Source organism: Sycon ciliatum, chromosome 6 (assembly GCF_964019385.1).
Source record: "Sycon ciliatum chromosome 6, ocSycCili1.1, whole genome shotgun sequence".
Taxonomy (NCBI): Eukaryota; Metazoa; Porifera; class Calcarea; order Leucosolenida; family Sycettidae; genus Sycon; species Sycon ciliatum.
In genome coordinates, this window is record NC_088648.1 from 13,462,119 (window position 1) to 13,481,476 (window position 19,358).

The window sequence follows — 19,358 nt, forward strand, 5'->3', positions numbered from 1 at the left end:
GGCAATGGGCTACTTCTGGCTCTAATCAGGTAATCTTGATAGTGAAGCTAGCGTACTACCAACATTAATTATTCACAATGACATTGTGATAAATTTTAGCAACTACTTCCTGCTATAAGCCTAAGGCCTAGCCCCTAGCTAAGCACAACATGCTGTAGTGATTTCGCTTAGGTTGAGCCCATAACTAACAAACTAACTGTTACTTCCATAAAGCGCTAGCGGGATGATTTCCGAGGCTTGTGGCTCAATGTAGCTGAACCATCGGACCTTATTTGTCAGCTTGGATCACGTGATCCATCCAGCTGCCGCGTGCGGCAAACAGCCCAAATAGCGCTAACTCTGGCCTGCGAGCGTTTACTGCGACTAGCGCGCTAGCGCTCGTGACATACACAAACGCGCTAGCCAGAATGCTTTGACTTTGATGGCTTTCAGCTTCTATTTTTTGAAAAGTAGCGCGCTCACACCAGCTCGCTCACTCTTTTCCTCTTCCATTTTTTAGGGCAATTCTTATTGTTTTGTTTGATAGACGAAGCTTAGGGTCTCTTTGGGTTTGCAACCCTTACCCTCCTGGAAAAAATCATAGTTGCTAGACTGCGACACTTCAGACCAGGTACTATTAGAGCCGCTAATGGACGACGAGCTATTTTCCGCTATCCGGAGCTCAAGCATTTGAGCCGCTAAATGGACGAGACTCCTGGGGTAAAGGATGCAGAGAATGAGGAGAAAACACTCGTATGGAGCAGGGAGTAGGTATTGTACTACTTCCTGGTATGGAGCACTGAGAAGCGGTAAGTCCTAGGGCAATTCTTAGCCAGTAATTACTTTCTCGCCATAATTATGTTCTCGTTTTTCGTGTCTTCTGTAATGCCAGTACAGTGAGTACACTAGCAGTACGACTACACTAGCAGTACGACTACACTGTAGGCGAGAGTCCATAAGCCAGAGTGTGCAGCTCTCCATCTATGCAGCATAAACAAATTAATGACAAATTTCCTTTGCCTAAGGGCTGGGTTCCACTGCCGCTCCGCCGCACATCATCCACGGCATGAAACGTCATCATTACGAGCTGGTCCAGCGAGGCCGCGGCTCATCACCAGCTTTCGCTTCGCTGCTTGATACAAAAAAATGCAAGCCGCGGTCACGGCTTGTATTGTTTCCCGCACTTAATTGTTTTATTCGGGGGAATTTTAGTTCGTTGCACAGGCCAGAACACGAGGATTTTTTTGGATTTCACGCGCGCGCAGGCAGGCTAAATGTCATCAAAAAACGTCGAGCACGATCGCGATACCGTGAATGGCGAGTGTCACTGGAACCGCGCCGCTCTGCTGCATGCAGCCAAGTACCGTGGAGCAGTGGAGCTGCGGAGCCGCAGTGGAACCCGGCCCTAACCAAACTTATAGCAATTTGAAAATGTTTGACAATTTTTCATAAAAAACTTGACAACATTGTTCTTCTGTAGAGTGCTGGCAACTCCATCGATGAACTCCATCAACGAGCGCAGGGATAAAGTTTAGAAACCCTTCGAGCGAGAGCGTGTTTTCAAAAAGGAAGCACAAATATGCCGCGTAACTTCCCCTGTAGTATGGCCCCATCAAAGCCACTCGCTGACTACTTACCAGTAAACTGGGGTTTGACGGTTGTCAGATTAGCTGATATGTTTTCTGCCAACACAACCATAAGCAGTTGTCAACTCTCAAGACTAAAAGAGCTTGCGAAGAAAGTGAGAAACCTTGGCTATGAAAGCACATGAAGCGTCAGAACATAATCGAGCAAACTTGGACCTAGATTACCAGTGTCTGCTCCAGAGCCAGGTCAGTGGCCCTGTTTGTGAGTACTTGGACCTTTTGGAAAAAGAACACTGGGTTACCTGCGACCCGGTTGGAAGTCCTGTCGAGTACTATACTTTTTTATACTTCGAGGATATACCGCCACTGACAGGCTGCATATGCTTGCAGATGCGTGCGGCCAGAGTGCCCAGTGCGAGTACGTTCATACATGTACATGTACAATCATGTACATCAGGAAGTCGAAAGTAAGTTTACGACTCCCTGACACACAGTAGCCGCACTTGAACGCATCTGGCCCTGGCCCAGTGTTGCAGGAGTTGTGCCAGGTAGACGTGTACCCGGTTTGTGTTAAATCTTAGAGCAGGTACTGCATACCCTATCATATCTGTGTACATGGGTATACAGAGTCAGTGTTGTTGCGTCCCACTCAGCACCCTTCTGGTTCATTTCGGCACCAGCACTCTTTGCGTATGCAGAGCTGAGTAGAGTGCAAGTTCGGACCACAAGTACACTGTAGCAGCTAGTTGCGAACCTAACCTGTGCCGTGATGCACGGCACTTGTGTGCATCTACTTTATCCCTGAGTAACCCACCAGGTATATGGTGCACAATAGGGCACAGTAAATAATCAGCATGCATCGCAGTTTTCTGCAACATACATGTATTCCTGAAGTCACTTTACACCTCAGAAGAATTGCGTCGCTAACTGTTAGTTATTCCCTAGGTCATTATGAATCGTAGAAAACCCGTCATACAATAGGTTCAAGCTAAAGTACCGTATCACCATGGTAATTACCTGGAAATTCGGTGTGTTTTCTACGTTTTTGTTAAACAAGCAGCAATGTGCCACAGGAATTACCATGGTGATAGAGTAGATGACCGTGTGAAGCGGTGTGAGATGCAGCAAAGGTGAGCCTGTTACTGCGAGTCTATGCCCTAAACAATAAACTTTGCCGTGGGATGATTCTCTTTGGGCTGCACACTCTGGTTAATGTACTCTTGGTGGCAGCATTCTGGTGCCAAAGATGATATTTTTTCAGAAAAATAAGCACTAGAGAAATGGAGTGGGAGTAACCTGAATTATTCTATTAGCAGAGCTGCAATGCTTGGGATATGAGATTATTCCCGTAGCTATGCAAAAGACGCTATTCAGTTGTACTTTAGTAGCATCTGGCGCTAGCCAGTATCCACACCGCTGTAATTCGGTGCGTGTCACGGTGCCTGGTAGGGTGGTTCACGTGGCATGCCATGGTTGGTGCAGTATCCCGTATGTGTCCCGTACCGTAATTCGAGTATGCGGTGCGCACCGTAGCATAGATGTATCTGGAGCGCTGTGCGAGCTAAGATGTCGGGGCAAATATGGGGACATTCACAACATGCAATGTGAATATGCACGTCAGTTTTGTTTTAAGAAGTGGGTTTGACGGAGTAAGAAAAGGCCCCAGCTTTGGCTGCTGCATGCTAGCCCAGTGGGTACCAATCTCCTGCCATCGGCCGAGTGCTGATGGAACGGAGTAGAAGAAAAAGAAAGAAGAATATTGCGTTCAAGAATACAATTTCGGTAAGGGATATACAGTAAAACCTGTAACTAAAGACCACCGTCACTAGCGACCAGCCTGGTCCTACCAGCCACTTCGCCAGGCACGGAAGGTCTCACATTCAAAATGCACTGTGGCTAGCAACTACCTTCTGAACGCGACCAGCGACCGCCTTTTCCTGTCCCAAACACAATTTTTGACCCGTAACTAGCGACCGCGATGTAGGAAATCAAATGTTGCTCGAAGCTCCTTCTTGAAATTTTACTGATTTTCCATGGTCCTGAAAAGAATATTTCGATACTACAGCTGAACAAATGAATGCAGGTAATTTGGGCTGTGGAGTCGGTGTGGACTGCACTACACCTGGCAAAATTTCAAGCGCTGTCAAGAAAAAAACATGATAGGAAACATCTTGGAGAGCGCATCGAAACCGCTCTCTGATCGATGTTACTACTCGGAGGAGAAACGAAGACTGGGCAGCTCTGTCACCCCAGTCATACAGACGGATCGACGATGGCATCAAGGAATCCAGAAACAAAGCAGCACCACAAGGTCCTGATGCTCAAGCAATCGAGAAGTCACAACAAGGACGGTCGGTATGATTGATCGCATGAACAAATTTGAAGCCCAGCGCGAAACGAAACTTCCCCAGGGAACGTTTGACTCCTGGCTTCAGAAGTAGCAGCTGAATTTGAAGTCTGCAAAAAAGTAATCTTCTCTCCCTCTCTCTCTCTCTCTCTCTCTCTCTCTCCATCTCTCCGTCTTTCTGACATTGCGCAAGTCCTGGGGAATTGTATTAGCTGCATTTTGACATACATATCATATAATGGGATCCACATATGGTCACGCGGTGCAAACCTCTAACTAAAGACCACCTGCTACTAAAGACCGCTTTTGCTGGCACCAAGGGGTGGTCGGTAGTCACAGGTTTTACTGTACCGGTAAGTGGATAGCTAACTAAAATAATTAGCCGTATGGTTTAGAAATAGTGGTGGCGACTCTGGATGGCAGTCGTGAGTCCGTCAAGTGTCAAGTCGACGGACTAGCGCGAGCTCCAGTGTGGGGAGCAAACCCATTCCTAGGTTAGCATCCCCCCACCTCACAACAGAGCAACCGAGTTTTGGATTAAGCTGGGAATGCCGATTCGAGCAACTGGCATGATGGCTCTGCTTGGAGCCACTAGATGGCTCGCAGCTGAGCCGGCAAATGACTCCGCTTGGAGCCGTCAAATGACTCCGCATGGAGCCACCGAATGACTTCGCATGGAGCTGCCGAATGACTCTGCATGGAGCCGCCGAATGACCCCGCATGGAGCCGCCGAATGACCTCGCATGGAGCCGCAAATTGACTCCGCATGGAGCCGCCAATGACTCCGCTTGGAACCGCCAATGACTCCGCATGGGGCCGCCAATGACTCCGCATGGAGCCGCCAATGACTCTGAGTAGAGCCTCCAAGTGCTAAATATATTGGTATTCATAACCAATTGAGAGCATATATTCCATAAATCGGCACTCCCGGAGCGGATCACAAAGTGCAGCTACCCCTGCAATCTGTAAGCGGTGCAAGCTAGGTAAAGACTGTCAGAACTTGATATCATGGGCTGAGGCCATTGCCGCAGCCACCCATACTTTGGCTGCAGGTGGCGTCCGAATGTTACTCGGGCAGACATCGCTTTCCACCTTCCCGCCTCTCTGAATATCGAGTCCCGCAGCTGATTCGAAACGAGTGGCCGGTGTACAACGCCAGGCCAAAGCCACAACTGATGAGCAATATCCTCGCAGTTGCTGTAAATGCCCATCGATTGGCATTCGCAGCTGATGCCGCTAGTTTTCCCAGGTGCTGCGGGCTGCCACAATTGTAAACAACCCTTTGCGATTGCTGCTCTGCTTGATTGACTGTCCATTGCCCTATCCCCGGTCGCAATTGTACGAGCACCGGCCAAGTGCACCACTTGCATCAGTGAATACCAGCAAGTCGGGGGACGGCGTCCATTTAGGGTGTAGGAAGAAGGACCGGCCGTTCCGCTAATCCAGGAGCTCAGGCCATCAGCGAAGATCTTTGAGGCACTCTTTGGAGAGCTTGATCAGGTAACACGGCTGCCGGTACCAGTTGGCAACTGACCACAATCTGCAATTTGCATCCAGGGGCTATCACTCTTGTAGCAAACGGGAGCTTTCCCAGAAGAGACTCGAGTTGACATTGGGTAGTTGAAGCTGTGTGAAGAGTGGCCCGAAGGAGATCACGAAGCTCGGCAAGTTCGTCCATAGGCATACTGATGTTAGCGCGGCGGGTGTCCAGGATGACGCCGATAAACATTAGGACGTGGGCTGGACCCTCCACTTTTGCTGACGCCAGAGAAAACACCGAGGTATGTAAACGCGCGGCGCCGAGTAGCGAGTTGCTGGCGAGCTAACACAGGTCCAGAGCCTGCATTGAGGAAGCACTTTTACTGACGCCAGAGAAACACCGAGGTATGTAAACGCGCGGCGCCGGGTAGCGAGTTGCTGGCGAGCTAACACAAGTTCAGAGCATGCATGGAGACAGAAACGTTAGTCGAGGTACTCCCCGTAATGGGATGATGCCAATAACGTCAGGACTTGAGCTGGACCCTCCACTTTTGCTGGGGCCAGAGAAACATCGAAGTATGTAAACGCTCGGAGCAGAATAGCGAATTGCTGGCAAGCTAACACAAGTCCAGAGCATGCACTGAGGAAGTAACGTTAGTTTAGGTATTCCCCGTAATGCAACAGGCGTGTGAGTGCGAACTGCTAGCACATAATCCATTCACTGGCGGATGCGACAGAGTTCCATATAGCTGGACTGGAGCGTAATACGGTCTGAAGGGCAGGGCACTCTCATAAAAGTATTGATCCTGCCAGCGGATCAACAAGGACCAATCCTCCGGGCGGACGGGAATTCGGCAGAATTCGGCAGTGAGCATGCACGTCAGTTTCGTTTTAAGAAGGGGGTTTAGCGGAGTAAGAAAAGGCCCCAGCTTTGGCTGCTGCATGCTAGCCCAGTGGATGCCAATCTCCTGCCATCGGCCGGGTGCTGATGGAATGGAGTAGAAGAAAAAGAAAGAAGAATATTGCGTTAAAGAATACAATTTCGGTAAAGGATATACCGGTAAGTGGATAGCTAACTAAAATAATTAGCGGTATGGTTTAGAAAGAATGGTTGCGACTCTGGATGGCAGTCGTGAGTCCGTCAAGCGTCAAGTCGGCGGAATAGCGCGAGCTCCAGTGTGGGGAGCAAACCCATTCCTAGGTATGGTTTAGATCGCATTATTGTAATGGCCGCGGTTTGATTTCAAAAGACCATAGAAAGTGACGTGCTATCGTTCGAAAGTTTAGGGGTGTGGTACTGATGGGCCAGGAATGTACGGATCGGGTGGATTGTAGTGTTTTGATGGGCGTAGTTTTTGTATAAATAGAATGCTGAGATCATTAGAAGAGGACTATGAGGAAGAGCAAAATGACAGGGGTGACAGTGTTGAAGCTCTGAGCAGACGGCGTCGGCAGTAGTGCCTACACAGAGAGTAGAAGAAGGGAGAAGAAAGGTCCCGCCGCCTCGAGAGTCGCCGTGCTTGCGAAAGGCTATGCCAACAGCAAGAAACGACGGAGCAAATATCCCGTCGTTTGGAGACTCACCGCCTTCGTGACAAGACGCGTTGACAGCTAGAGACCGCTGCACAGGCATCCATTCAGCAGGAGGAAATACATGCTCTCATGCTCGAACTTGTTCGGTGTGCGGGGCCATCATCATGTTACGCACCAGCCTGGCCCTATTCCGTTGATGTTCCGTACCATTCTGGCAAAGACTGCTGGCCACATGTTGAAACAGGGCTTGAAAAAAATGAAATAAGCTAGTACCAAAGCGTAATCTATTATTATATTTACTTTTACTTGGTAGAATGTACCTGTCTGAGAGTTTGAGTTTTGAGTTATGTATCGATGTGCGTTTATGAACCAAAGTTTTGATTGTCATCCACATGTTTTTGTATTGCAAAGACGTTTCTATCAGTTCGAACAACACACATGATGACCTAGGCAAATATTAAGCATAGCGAGGGCTCCTGGGCGGTCAAGCCCTCTCTAGCCTTCAAGCCCAAGCGCTCTTTATTTGTGCGATATCGAAATGAAAAACTAAATGCAATAACAACGATGAACAATAATAATATTATTTATTTCAGCCAAGTACAAGTGGAGTGGGGTCTATTGGTATCCTTTATTTCAGCCGAATAAAACTGTTGTTTATTGCTATCGCATAATGCATGATAACCTAGGCAAAAAAGATAGTGAGGGCCCTGAGCTTTCAACTGAGCTCTCTCGTTGGAATTATTAATATGGAGGTGTATGTGCCAATTTTTCACGTAGGATTGCCTGCCACTTGCAGCACTGCATTGCCTTCTGCAACATGGGGAAAGCTGCGTGCTCAGGCCCGTAGCAGCTCCATTCTGGTTGGTCCAGCGGGACCTGACTTCCACAACTTTGCGTGCTTTTCTTGTGACGGGCATATACATGGTACAAAGTATGTGTGTATGTGTGTGTGTGTGTGTGTCTGTGTGTGTGTGTGTGTGTGTGTGTGTGTGTGTGTGTGTTGGCGGTCCTCTGGACAGCTTGGTGACATCGTCCAAGATCGACAGGGATGGCGGGTCACCTGCCGTGACGCTGTCGACGCTATTGTACAGTCCCGCATGGAGCCTGTGGCCACATAGCCAGTCATGGCAGTGGAAGAAGGAAGGAAGGAAGGAAGGTGTGTGTATGTGTGTGTGTGTGTGTGTGTGTGTGTGTGTGTGTGTGTGTGTGCGTGTGTGTGTGTGTGTGTGTGTATGTGTGTGTGTGTGTGCATGTGTGTGTGTGTGTGTGTGTGTGTGTGTGTGTGTGTGTGTGTGTGTGTGTGTGTGTGTGTGTGTGTGTGTGTGCGTGTGCCCCCCCCCCCCCACCCCAACCAAGTTCATGGTTTCTGGCCCCAACATCTCTAACGACGATCTAGAGCCGCTCGAGACACGAACCATGGAGATTGCCCATGTGTCGTCTTTTCGTTACCTTGGATCCAACATACACAGCAACGGCCGATGTCATGATGATGTCACATCCCGGATCTCTGTCTTTTCTCCTTCTGTCTGCCTGTCTGTCTGTCTGTCTGTGTGTGTGTGTGTGTGTGTGTGTGTCTCTCTCTCTCTCTCTCTCTCTCTCTCTCTCTCTCTCTCTCTCTCTCTCTCTCTCTCTCTCTCTCTCTCTCTCTCTCTCTCTCTCTCTCTCTCTCTCTCTCTCTCTCTCTCTCTCTCTCTCGTAGGTCTACCCTTGTTAGGAGACAACCCTGGGGGTATCAACTTTTTTTGTCTGATAACGAGTACATTTTTCTGCTGCTTTGCATCATCCAAATTGTGTCCACATCAGAACTGATGGTTCCTTGTTATTAGACAGTGTTTTCCACCAGACCCCTGTACAAGACAACCCATTATCAGACAATGTTTCATCGGACCCCGATACAAGACAGCATGAAATATCAATCGAGCTATCCTCGGCCATCCGCTTTTTCTTGTAATGAGAATTCAAACCTGTGGGACAGCTGAAGGGGACGTTATAACGAATTTGGTCTACAAACGAATAATCTCTTATCCGGACTTGCATGTACGACTGCTAATGATTCATGGGATTTTGGATCGTTGTCTACTAATGAGGTTTGTCTTGCAACCGATGTCATACTAACGAGGGTAGGACTGTAAATTAAATGCTTGAAAGTTGAAACTTCGTTTTTCAGATGAATCAGACTGCAAATCAATAGCATAGCAAAGACCATAGCTATCCCAGGAACACTTGAGTAGTGCCCTCTTTTACCTTTTTCTATGTTGTCCTCTTCAGTTTGAGCAGGTATGGATGTTTCCTAGTGCCTTCTAGAATTTCTAGGTATATCATTGGTCTTGTTCGGATCGTCCATTACGTTTGCAGCTGTTCAAACTTGTATTGTTGTTTATTATTTTATTGATTTATTTATTCTACTTGCCTTTCCTATCTTCTTGTGTTTTAGCATTAGGCGATTTGATCGCAGGACGAGAGAGGAGCTGATGGACGATCTCTCCAATGTTCCTCTTGGTTCGGAGCGGCGCCGAGTGCTGACGTTGGGACTTGGGTAAGGATGAGTGTTCCCTCATGTTTACAAGTTATCCGTTTTGTCCAACACTAACAGTTATATGCAGAATACTGCTGAGTCAATAATGTGCAACAATCAGCACCAAAACTGACTGAGATCATGACATTCAACGACCTGATGCTTAGCTGCATCACGTTTATACCCGTTAGTGTTGGAAAAAACGGATAACGCGTAAACTTATGGTCCTCTTTTTTAATTTTAATACTTGGCTCTCCATCCGAGTTCCCTCATGTGTTGCTATTATTTTTATTTACTTATTTTTTGCCCAGGGTCTACATTCTACATTTATTTTACTTAGACTAGGGTTAGCCGTCCGTTTACCAGTACTCATCCACACATATGTGCACATAGGGTCTACACAGAACTCTATCAGTAGGTATTTTTGATAGGAGGTTGTCTATCCTCCGGGATAGCACTATATACTCCCATTCTGTGTGTTCTCTGGTAGCTATGTTCCTTGGAGACCATATGACTGTGCCAGTGTGGTGACCGAGGTGAGGTGTGTCTGCACTGGCATCGTCAACTTGCCTACTGCTACGTGCTCCCCAGTGCTCCATCTGTGTCCTGTACATTATTTTTTGGGGGGGGGGTGGGGGGGAGGGGCAATACCGGTACTTCAGGTGCAGGGGGCAAGGGGGATGGGGTGGGGGACATCATGCCCCCAATGAACCTCTCCAGGCGTTGTTCTGGAGTAGACTAACCATAGGCGGAGTGTACACATGCAGCACATAGTTTGGGAGCTAGAACGCAATCGGACTCGGGCATATTCAAAGGCAGTCTATTGTGATAGTAGTCCTGGACGGATCTCACTATGATGATATAGGTCGTGCCCAGCATCACAATGCCAAACATTATAAATGACTGTTTTTTTTCCTGAGGGGCTAGATGAACATGTGGCTAGACTGCCGATGGCAACCAACAGGCTCAAGAGACTTCGTGTTTGCGACCCGAGTCAATTGTTTACTCACCATGACTAGGCATCGCATTGGGCACCGTATGACCATTTTATATGTCACTGTTCTTAGTCGCACCGGGGGCGCATGCCCATTTTCAGGAGACTTATCAAAACACATAAGCTCTGTGCCCTGAAGGTTAGGCCTATTGTTAGTCTGAATAGTCCTGGCTACTATCCCACTAAGTTCATTGACTTTCTACTGAACCTGTATGTACGTGAGGAAAGTACTGTTCTGGCCTGAACTACGGATTTCATCAACTTGGTAGAAGGTTTGCCTGTGCGGGACGATCATTTATAATTGAGTATAGATGTGACCAGCCTTTACACCAACATCCCCAACGAGCTCGGTCACGTGGCATTGTCGTGGTATATCACACACAGGTAAACAAGGTGGATGCCCCCGGCCCTTCGTACACGGTTAACAACAGCAGTGACTTCCTTGATGTCAGTCATTCGGAAGACTAACGGGTTCGTGTACGATAACGATTTGTTTCCGCAGATCCAAGGGACTGCCATGGGTTCGCCTGCAGCAGTGGTCTATGCCGACATTGTTATGCTGTATTTGGAGAACCGGTACATTTTGCCGATCTTAGAGGGGGAGGGTTTAGAGGTTCAGGTTTATAGACGCTTTATCAGTGACATTTTTGTTTCATTGCATGGTTACGAAGGTCGAGTTCAGCGCGCTTTAGACAGGATTAATAAGTGTTCGGCCCTCGAGTTTGCGCATGAACTGGCACATGATGGCATTGATTTCCTGGACGCCACAGTTTTCCGTAGTAAGGGATACATGGCGGTGAAGCCTCATTTCAAGGTCACCAATCGTTTCCTGTATCTGCTTGCCGGTAGTAACCACCCCCGTAGTATGGGTAAAGGTGTGATCACTGGGGAGTTGATCCGTATCCGTCGGTCTTCGACCCTTGACCACCACTACGAAGCTGCTGCCGAGCAGACGAAGCAGACTTTCCGGGCCCGTGTATACAAGAGCTCCATCTTTCATCTTTCAGACCGTTCACCAGGCATGCAAGGCCGGCACAGCTGGGGTGGCTGGGGCGGCCTCAGCCGCCCCACTTTTTTGGCCGTTTTTTTGTTCTTGTTTTTTAGCACACTGCAACAAAGCGCGATGATCGCAGCTCAGCTCAAACGTGGCAAATAATGAAGAATCCTTGTGTATCAAGGTCAAGGTGTGTGTGTGTGTGTGTGTGCCTGTGTGTGTACGTGCCTGTGTGTGTACGTGCCTGTGACGTGTACAGCACCGCTAGCTAAACCGACCAACGGCTACTCCCAGGGCACAAACTATTCTGCTGGAGGCAGCGTCGTCTTCGGCTGAAATTCCGGATACAACCTGCAGGGAAGCATTGTGCGCATCTGCCAGATTGACGGTTCCTGGAGTGGGGCAGCTGCCTCATGTAATCGTAAGTTGAATTTCAAGAGAGCCAATATATCCCTCTTGTGTAGAGAAGCTTCAGGCTTGTAGGAAGGCAGATTCTGGTGGCGTTGATCTTTCCTATTTACAGAGCATGTAATAGTCTGGGTGTTACCTGCCACTTGTCATCATCACAAATGATGATCGTGCTTATCACAGGACCCAGGACCAGTCGGGCATCTCAGCCTGAGTCCTTAGGATATATGTTATACTTGTAGGTGTATGGTTAGGGTGTTTCACCGGGTAGAGGCGACGGTTTCAAATAGGACACAGGTTGCAAACCGGAACGGACTCAATATTCACTTTCTTTCTTGGTATTTTGATTAGAAAACATATGTCACAGTGAGACTACGATGTGTTATACTCCGAGCCAAAATTTTTTTGGCTCTGCGATGACCAGACGCGCCATACCAAGCAGGTGAGTTTTTGACGTGTTGCTTCGCACTGCGAATTGAGTTTTACGACTTTCGAAAAGTCAACTTCTTGTCGCAGGTAAACAGCGGCTCGCCTCTTGCCAATAAAGCACCGCATACCAATCAAAACTAATGGAAGCACACACGCTTATTGTTACTCTGTACTGGCCGTCGTGGAGCGATAGCAATTACCTAATTTCAGACCCAGAGTGAATTTGACGTGCACTCTAAAACGTGTCCGGTTTGGAGCCACCTCTGATTTGAACTTTTTTGAAGCGAAAAATTGGGCAACTTGGAGGCAATGGGTCAACACAAAGGAGTGGCTCAGTTCGATTGACTCTGGCCCCAGAGCAAACTTCAACATGCCGGTTTCCTTCCACAAACATATTTCGAGTGAAAAATCAACGCTGATGATCGGTTTGGGTCTATACAAATTTGGCTGTCAAGGCGTTCCGGTATCGAACCGTCTACTCTACCAGAACACTGAGTTGTTGGCATAAGCCGGTAACTTTTGTCGAGCCTGTTTTAGGCTACCACCTCCTCCAAATATGCTAATATCTCTTGACTGTACAAAAGATGTGCCGAGCAGACACTTTCTTCATCTCTTGACTGCTTTGTGTGTTGTGTGTATGGGTACGTGTATCCAGCCATTCAACTGCAGTGCCAGTCTGGCTACCTGCCCTGCCTGCGTTCCAGTGGCTGTATCCTGCCATCACAGCGCTGCGACGGTGTTTGGTACGACTGTGCTGATGGCTCTGATGCACAGTACTGCCCAGGCAAGGTCACACCAGCTCCAGGTAAGCACCAGCAGCAGCACTGATAATAGTACCATGACTTCTATTATTATTACAGGGTGCGACAGAGCTCTCGGCCATTGAAGAAAATGTTGAGTCACCTCCACCACCACACTGCGGTCTTTAGCCGACTAGACCCTCCTGCACACAACCATCACCATTGCGAGGACACTTCCGTAGACGATATTGATAAACTCCTTCAGACAGCTGCTTCGCTAATACATAGCTCATCAGTGAAGGTAGATATTGAATGATTAAAGATATAGACCAAACTGCTATTATATAGGGGTTTCCACATACAAAACTGGCATAGCTGAGGTGATAACGCGGGAAAAGGAAAGTGTGAAGTACTGTTGACGCGCATTGGACATGCATGCAGCGTCGGATATTCGGCGCGGAAAATCAATCACTATTCAATGCAGAAATAACGTGCCAGAATCAGAGTACTATGTAGCTAGTAGTGAGAGTCTGTGTACTAGTATTGCAGTTGTCCGAGCGCCATGAAGGCCTGCGAACGCACCTCACGACCCGCCGACGTCGACAGCCACAGCAGCCCCTGGGGCATGACACTGTACTGCTCGCCCGTCGCGCCAAGACGCTTGGCAGTCACTAGGCTTCATGCCACCGATGTTGTCCGCAAGCTACCTTGTTATCTGCCCATCACCCACTGCCGCTGACACGCTGGGAGGCCCCGCGGCATTCGCCCAGTATATCGTCGTCAGAGCTGTGTCGACGGTACAATAACGCTGGTAGAAACAAACAGTTGGTCGTATGGTATTGCGTCCTCCGGATTGTCCCTTGACTCGTCTTGTCCCTCTTCTTGCTCTGACGCTAATGACTTCTATTACAAGCAAAATGTAGAGCTACTGTTGACCGCTATTCACTGCTGTATTTATTTTATTACTTTGCATGGCCATGTTGAGGCAGTCTTCGCATCAATTTCCTTTACACAATGCGTGTTTCTGGTGTATAAGAATGATCATTCCTCCATTATCATCATTATCATCCTCTACTGATGAGCTCCGACAGGGAGCGAAACAGCTGTCTAGGGGCGTGGAGCAATATTATCTCAACGGAAGTGTCCTTGCTGGTGTCTGTATGGTTCGGCTGAAGAGCGCGTGGTTGTGATGAGTTGGGAATGCAATGAATTGAAAATATGGCCGAAAGCTCTGTCGCAATATTTAGTTCTGAAGTTACAATGCGTGTACTACAATGTATTCAAAACCAACGTCTGTGCCACGCACACATACGCAAACGTTTTAGGGATGAAACGAGTATATCGAATACTCGAGCGCTTGCTCGAAAATTCGAAAGGAGTGAGGACTCGCTTCGCAAAATACACAAAGTATCTTATGCACAGTGTACTGTATGCTTGTACATCAAGCACGTCTGTTACTCTGACCAGTACTGATAACCCATGCAAGTGTGAAATTATTACTTGTCCCTACTTACCAACAAAAGACGTAGTTCAGACTATTTCCTGCACTAGGCTGCATGCAAGACTACATGTGTATCAGGTGTAATACGTTCAGTGTTACGAGAGTGTGTGCAGTACATTGTTTTATGTTGTCAGTAAAATACTCGTACTCGCTCGAATACTCGCTCGTTTTTTCAAAGAGTACTCAAGTTCTCAATTTTGGCACTGGTTTCACCCCTAGGCCAAACATGCATGCACTGAATGCCTGTGCTCTGTGCACTCTGTGCTTGTGCAGGTCAAACCGACTGCCAGGTCCTGTCACCACCGGCACTGGGCTCAATGACCGTGAACGGCTTGATGTTCAGCAACACGACCACGTTTGTGTGCACATCTCCCTATGTCCTTATGGGCTCGGCCGTGCGTACTTGTGAAATCAACGGCCAGTGGAGCGGTGTGCAGCCAACTTGCGTCCGTAAGTACATGTACCTATGCTCGACTGGCTTGTATTATGCATTCCCGTTCATCACACCGCTCATACTGTCAAATGCTGCCTCTTCTCATTCACAATGGCATGGGTCACAGTAGATAGGCCTGGTGCAGGTATTGCCAGTTCCTTGCTTGCTGCAGTACAGTATAACATATTAACTTAGCTGGTAAGCAGTGCATGTGTGCATGGCAAGTGTTAATTTTGTCCATTGCTTCCCAACCCATGTGTAGTGACGACTGCTGCTCTGAGTGCGGCCAGTGACGAGCTAGTCAAGGACTCCGTCTCAGAACGCATGACACAAACGTGTAAGCCTAGTATTGCTGCATAATTAAGAGCAATTTCTCCTACTGCTGACTGCTGAAAATGTTGTGTCCTTCACAACTAGTCTCTTTGTTCTAAGACGTCTGCCTCTTTCATCGATTCGTGTTTACCTAGCTGCGTTACGCTATTAGTAGCCTATTACCTGTTGTGCAATGGGGCTGGCCTAAAAGCTTCTCGCTCAACAGTTGTGTTGCATGGCATAGAGGGAGAGACGGCAAGCCGCCTCGGCATATTTGCGGATAGAGCTTTTATTAGAAAGGAAAAGGACATATGGATACGAGTTAAGAGTAACTGTCCACCACTGTAACTAGCTACTACAGTAAAAAAAAATGCAACAACTAGGCACAAAACTGACAGAGTGCTGAGACATTCGACGACCTGACTCCTAGCTTCAACACATCTCCGTAGCGCTAACCAACAGCCTTCCAACTTGGAAGGTTCAAGGTTAAAAGGAGAGACCAAAGAGGGGAAGGTAAGCACAACGAAAATGAGCACAAGCTAGTAGTTGAAGCTACAGTCCCACAAGAACAAGAAATGTTGATTGTTACTGGACGATGACGAAACCAGTATTACCTTTCCCTCTTTGGTCTCTCCTTAACACTACGGAGATGTGTTGAAGCCAGGAGTCGGGTCGTCAAATGTTTTAGTGCCTGGTTGTTGCACTTTCTGACTGTATTTAGTATATAGTGACAGTTACTCTACACTCATATCCATACATCCTTTTCCTTTCTACATTAATTTTATTATTGCCATATTGGCTCAACATCCGAGTTTCAAAGAGCTTTTAGTGGACGACTTAATCCATTTTCGGCAATACTTACAACGATCCAATCAGTCATATTGTAGATCAGGCTATGCTGTGGGTAAGTATACTACTGGCCTTGTATGGCTTATTGTTTGCCAGCGTGTATTTAGCATCATCTACTAGTATTCACTCGTTTGACAGCCAAAGAGTATTTGTGTGGGAGGCTGGGAGTTTCGCACCTGACTTGGTCACGTTGCGCCTGAAGGTCACTAAGACGCGGCCATATACGGTGGAGCCGTCGCAGTTCCATCTACTGTCGACGAAACATGCCCGGTATTGGCTATTCCGGTACATGACAGCCCATGCCTGTAGCACCAAGCCTGTGTTCACGTTTGCCAAAGGGATCCACCTTACTCGGCCTTATTTAAATAAGATACTCTGTCACGCTCTCAACTGTTATCAGGTTAGCTCCCGCTCCATGCCCATTGTTGGAGCGACAGTCCTGGAATCCAGAGTTGCAAGTGAGGTGGTGATACGGCAAGCAGACGGTGGCAAAGTACGGCTTAAAAGCTCTACATCTGGCAAGTGGCCGGCATACCACCCCAATGGACATTGGAACAGTACACGTAGAGTAGCATCTCTACGTGACAGGGTATGAGCGCAAGTGAGTTCTTATGCTCTACTAATGTGCATTGATTCTGTGACTATAGTTGGTGTACAGATCTCATCACATGTGCCTTAGGTGGGATTTGCTATTGTCACTGTAAAATTCAGCCCTAACAAACAGTGTGATGGATGAATTTGACTCCAGGTACTGTATAGCAGGAAATTTTCGTACGGAAATATTTTCGGACAAAGCCGAATTTCGACCTTTCGTACGGATTATATTTTCGTACAGTGCTGCATGCTAAATACACGTGTTTGCATGCAGTACGCATGTATAATGTACATAATTTCACATGAACAAATTTTAGTGCGGAATTAATTTTAGTACAAAAGAAGCCGTGTACGAAATCGTACGAAAATAAATTCCGTCCGAACATTTCCTGCTCTACAGTATCTGCTTTTGGGAATGCCATGTATGCATGTCTGGCGTGCTGCTGCTGCTATAATGTTGTGGCAGCAGCATTTTGGTGCGATGGACTGTTCTTGTAACGGTGTACCTACCCCTTTGCTGTTGCCGGATGCCGTGTCTTGTCAGTTGTGCCTGTTTGAAGGTGCCAGGCCAGCTTGTGTTGGTGCGTTCCCGTTAAGTTGCCTGGGCACCATATTTGTAACGGCGTTCCCGTTTTGCTGTTGTGGGGCTGTGTTTGTATCGGTGTGTTCCCGTTGAAGTTGACGGGGCACCACGTTAGTGGATTGTGCCTGTTTGAAGTTGCCAGGCCAATCCTGTAACGCCCCCCCCCCCCGTTTGCTGATAATTGGGGACATGTTTGTCCATTTTGCTCGAGATTCACATGGCTGCGCCAGTTGCCTTGTGCGGATTAGACTGTTATCTGGCACTAGTCTTGATCTGTTTTATTCAGATTCAGATCAGCTATTGTTCCTATACGAGAAAATCTGTGGGTGCACATCCAATTCATTTGCAGATTTGCGTGCTTCTCCTGCAACGGGCGTGTACATGGTACATGGTGTGTGGGCGTATGTGTGGTGTGTTCATGCTGTACAGGCCAGTATTGCCAAGCACTGGGGACCTTTGGCAATCTGAAGAATGTTTTGTCCGAGAATCGATCCTTGGATCTGTGGCGTTGCAGTTGTGGTGCTCCCGACCCTCTTGCGCGATGGCCGCGGAGACTTGGCGAAAAGGTTCGAGACATACGGCATCTCAATATCTTCCACCACAATCAGTACATCAGCACCACCATCGAGTGTAGCGACATCAGCAATAGAAGACGCACATGATATCATTCACCCTTACGGCCTTAGCGAAGACCCGGGAATACCTCAGAAGATGTTAGCCGCAACTTTACTGGAAAAGTCGTCGGTGACAACGGCACTCCATATTTTAGCTGCATGCAGTTAGGTCTCTCAACAAGTGTACCCAAAGTTTTCAAGCTAATACACAAGCAAATTCACTAGGGGCCGAGTATATTTTCCTACACCTCTCCCTGTTTGTTGTTGTTATTTCTGCATTCAAATTGTTTGTGTACCTGTACATTTATTACAGTAGAGCCACGTATCCACGGCTGTTGTTTCCAAGGTCAGGCTCGTCAGTTATACAAAACCTTTCAGCAATCTGGCCTTAGGCTTAGTTCCTTGACTTCTTGTACCACCTTCTTAGATGCACATCCCACTGGATAGTGAGCAATACGTGTGTAGCAGAATCTGTATTCCAGAAAAGCAGAGACTTGAGTCTATTGACACTGCGTTTCGTTTTAAAACGTTATTGGCTGTGGTGTTCCTAGAGGTATACTATACACGTACATTCCTGGGTCCCACGTTCTGTGACGCCCGACTGTATTCGTGGTGCTTCAACAACTTTTAATTTTGTGCACTCGGGAAAACCTGCCTGAGGCTGTGAGGCTGCAGAGTGTTGGCTGTGTTTTGCTTTAAAAAACCATCAGGTCTCCCCAGATTTTCTAGTCTGTCCCTGAATTTTGCCACTCTTCGGTTTCAAAACCTAGTGTGGTGGTGGAAAGCCTAGCAGTGTTGTGTGTGCATGTGTGTATTTTGTACAGTGCTGGCCAGAGAAATCCAACCTCGTTAATAAAGTAGCGCCGCGTTCGAGAGCACAGACCGGTCCAGTATGTTTACTACTAGGGCTGCGTAGCGCCCGGTGCAATTTTATTCATAAGGTTGGATTTCTTTGGCCAGCACTGTAGTTAGAAGTAGGTCCTCTAAGGTCCTCTGTTTGTGCGCAATTGTGGTCACAGTGGCAGTAGTGGGTGTGGGGTAGACTCAGTTACTACGAAGATGGTGTATACATGATGGTGTATACAGTCATGTAGTTGAATGTTACTTCGGGCTTAGACCCAGAGGTTCTTGCAATAATGACCCCGGGTTTATGTACATGTATCATTCAGCTACCGTTGTCATAATGGCACTAGTTGATAGAACACCTGTATAAGTACAGGCTGTATATCTAGCATTTTCCAAAATAGCACTCCGTACTTCGAGGCTGCAGCCGTTTTGCATGCAACGTTGTATGTGTTGATCGGTTGACAAAATGTGACAAAGCCGAGGACACCCTAGTGTATCAGGAGCACTGTTTTTTAACACAGTGCGTCCCCCGCCTTGTCATGTTAATTTATCAAACAAGGCTTACCTATACCAACATTATACATGTAGGGCTGTGCATGCTTTCAAAATTCTTCCTTGTTGA

The 19,358-nt window shown here is 47.6% G+C and overlaps 1 protein-coding gene across 5 annotated transcripts; it reads left to right on the plus strand.

Annotated features, from left to right (window-relative positions):
- Positions 1–485: 485 nt before the first annotated feature.
- Positions 486–18,611, plus strand: LOC135819420 (sushi, von Willebrand factor type A, EGF and pentraxin domain-containing protein 1-like). Of its 5 annotated transcripts, none has more exons than XM_065332629.1 (8): positions 486–788; positions 7,944–8,080; positions 9,359–9,460; positions 11,687–11,848; positions 12,920–13,069; positions 14,779–14,955; positions 15,201–15,275; positions 17,706–18,611. In XM_065332629.1, exons 6-8 carry the CDS (start codon positions 14,823–14,825, stop codon positions 17,936–17,938), a joined length of 441 nt encoding a protein of 146 aa, XP_065188701.1. In that variant the 5' UTR covers positions 486–788; positions 7,944–8,080; positions 9,359–9,460; positions 11,687–11,848; positions 12,920–13,069; positions 14,779–14,822; the 3' UTR covers positions 17,939–18,611. The 5 variants fall into 5 exon arrangements, 4 of the variants coding, with proteins under 4 accessions (XP_065188701.1, XP_065188702.1, XP_065188700.1 ...); XR_010553913.1 differs by lacking the exons at positions 486–788; positions 7,944–8,080 and adding exons at positions 8,805–9,201; positions 16,505–16,700; XM_065332630.1 differs by lacking the exon at positions 7,944–8,080.
- The last annotated feature ends 747 nt before the right edge of the window (positions 18,612–19,358 follow it).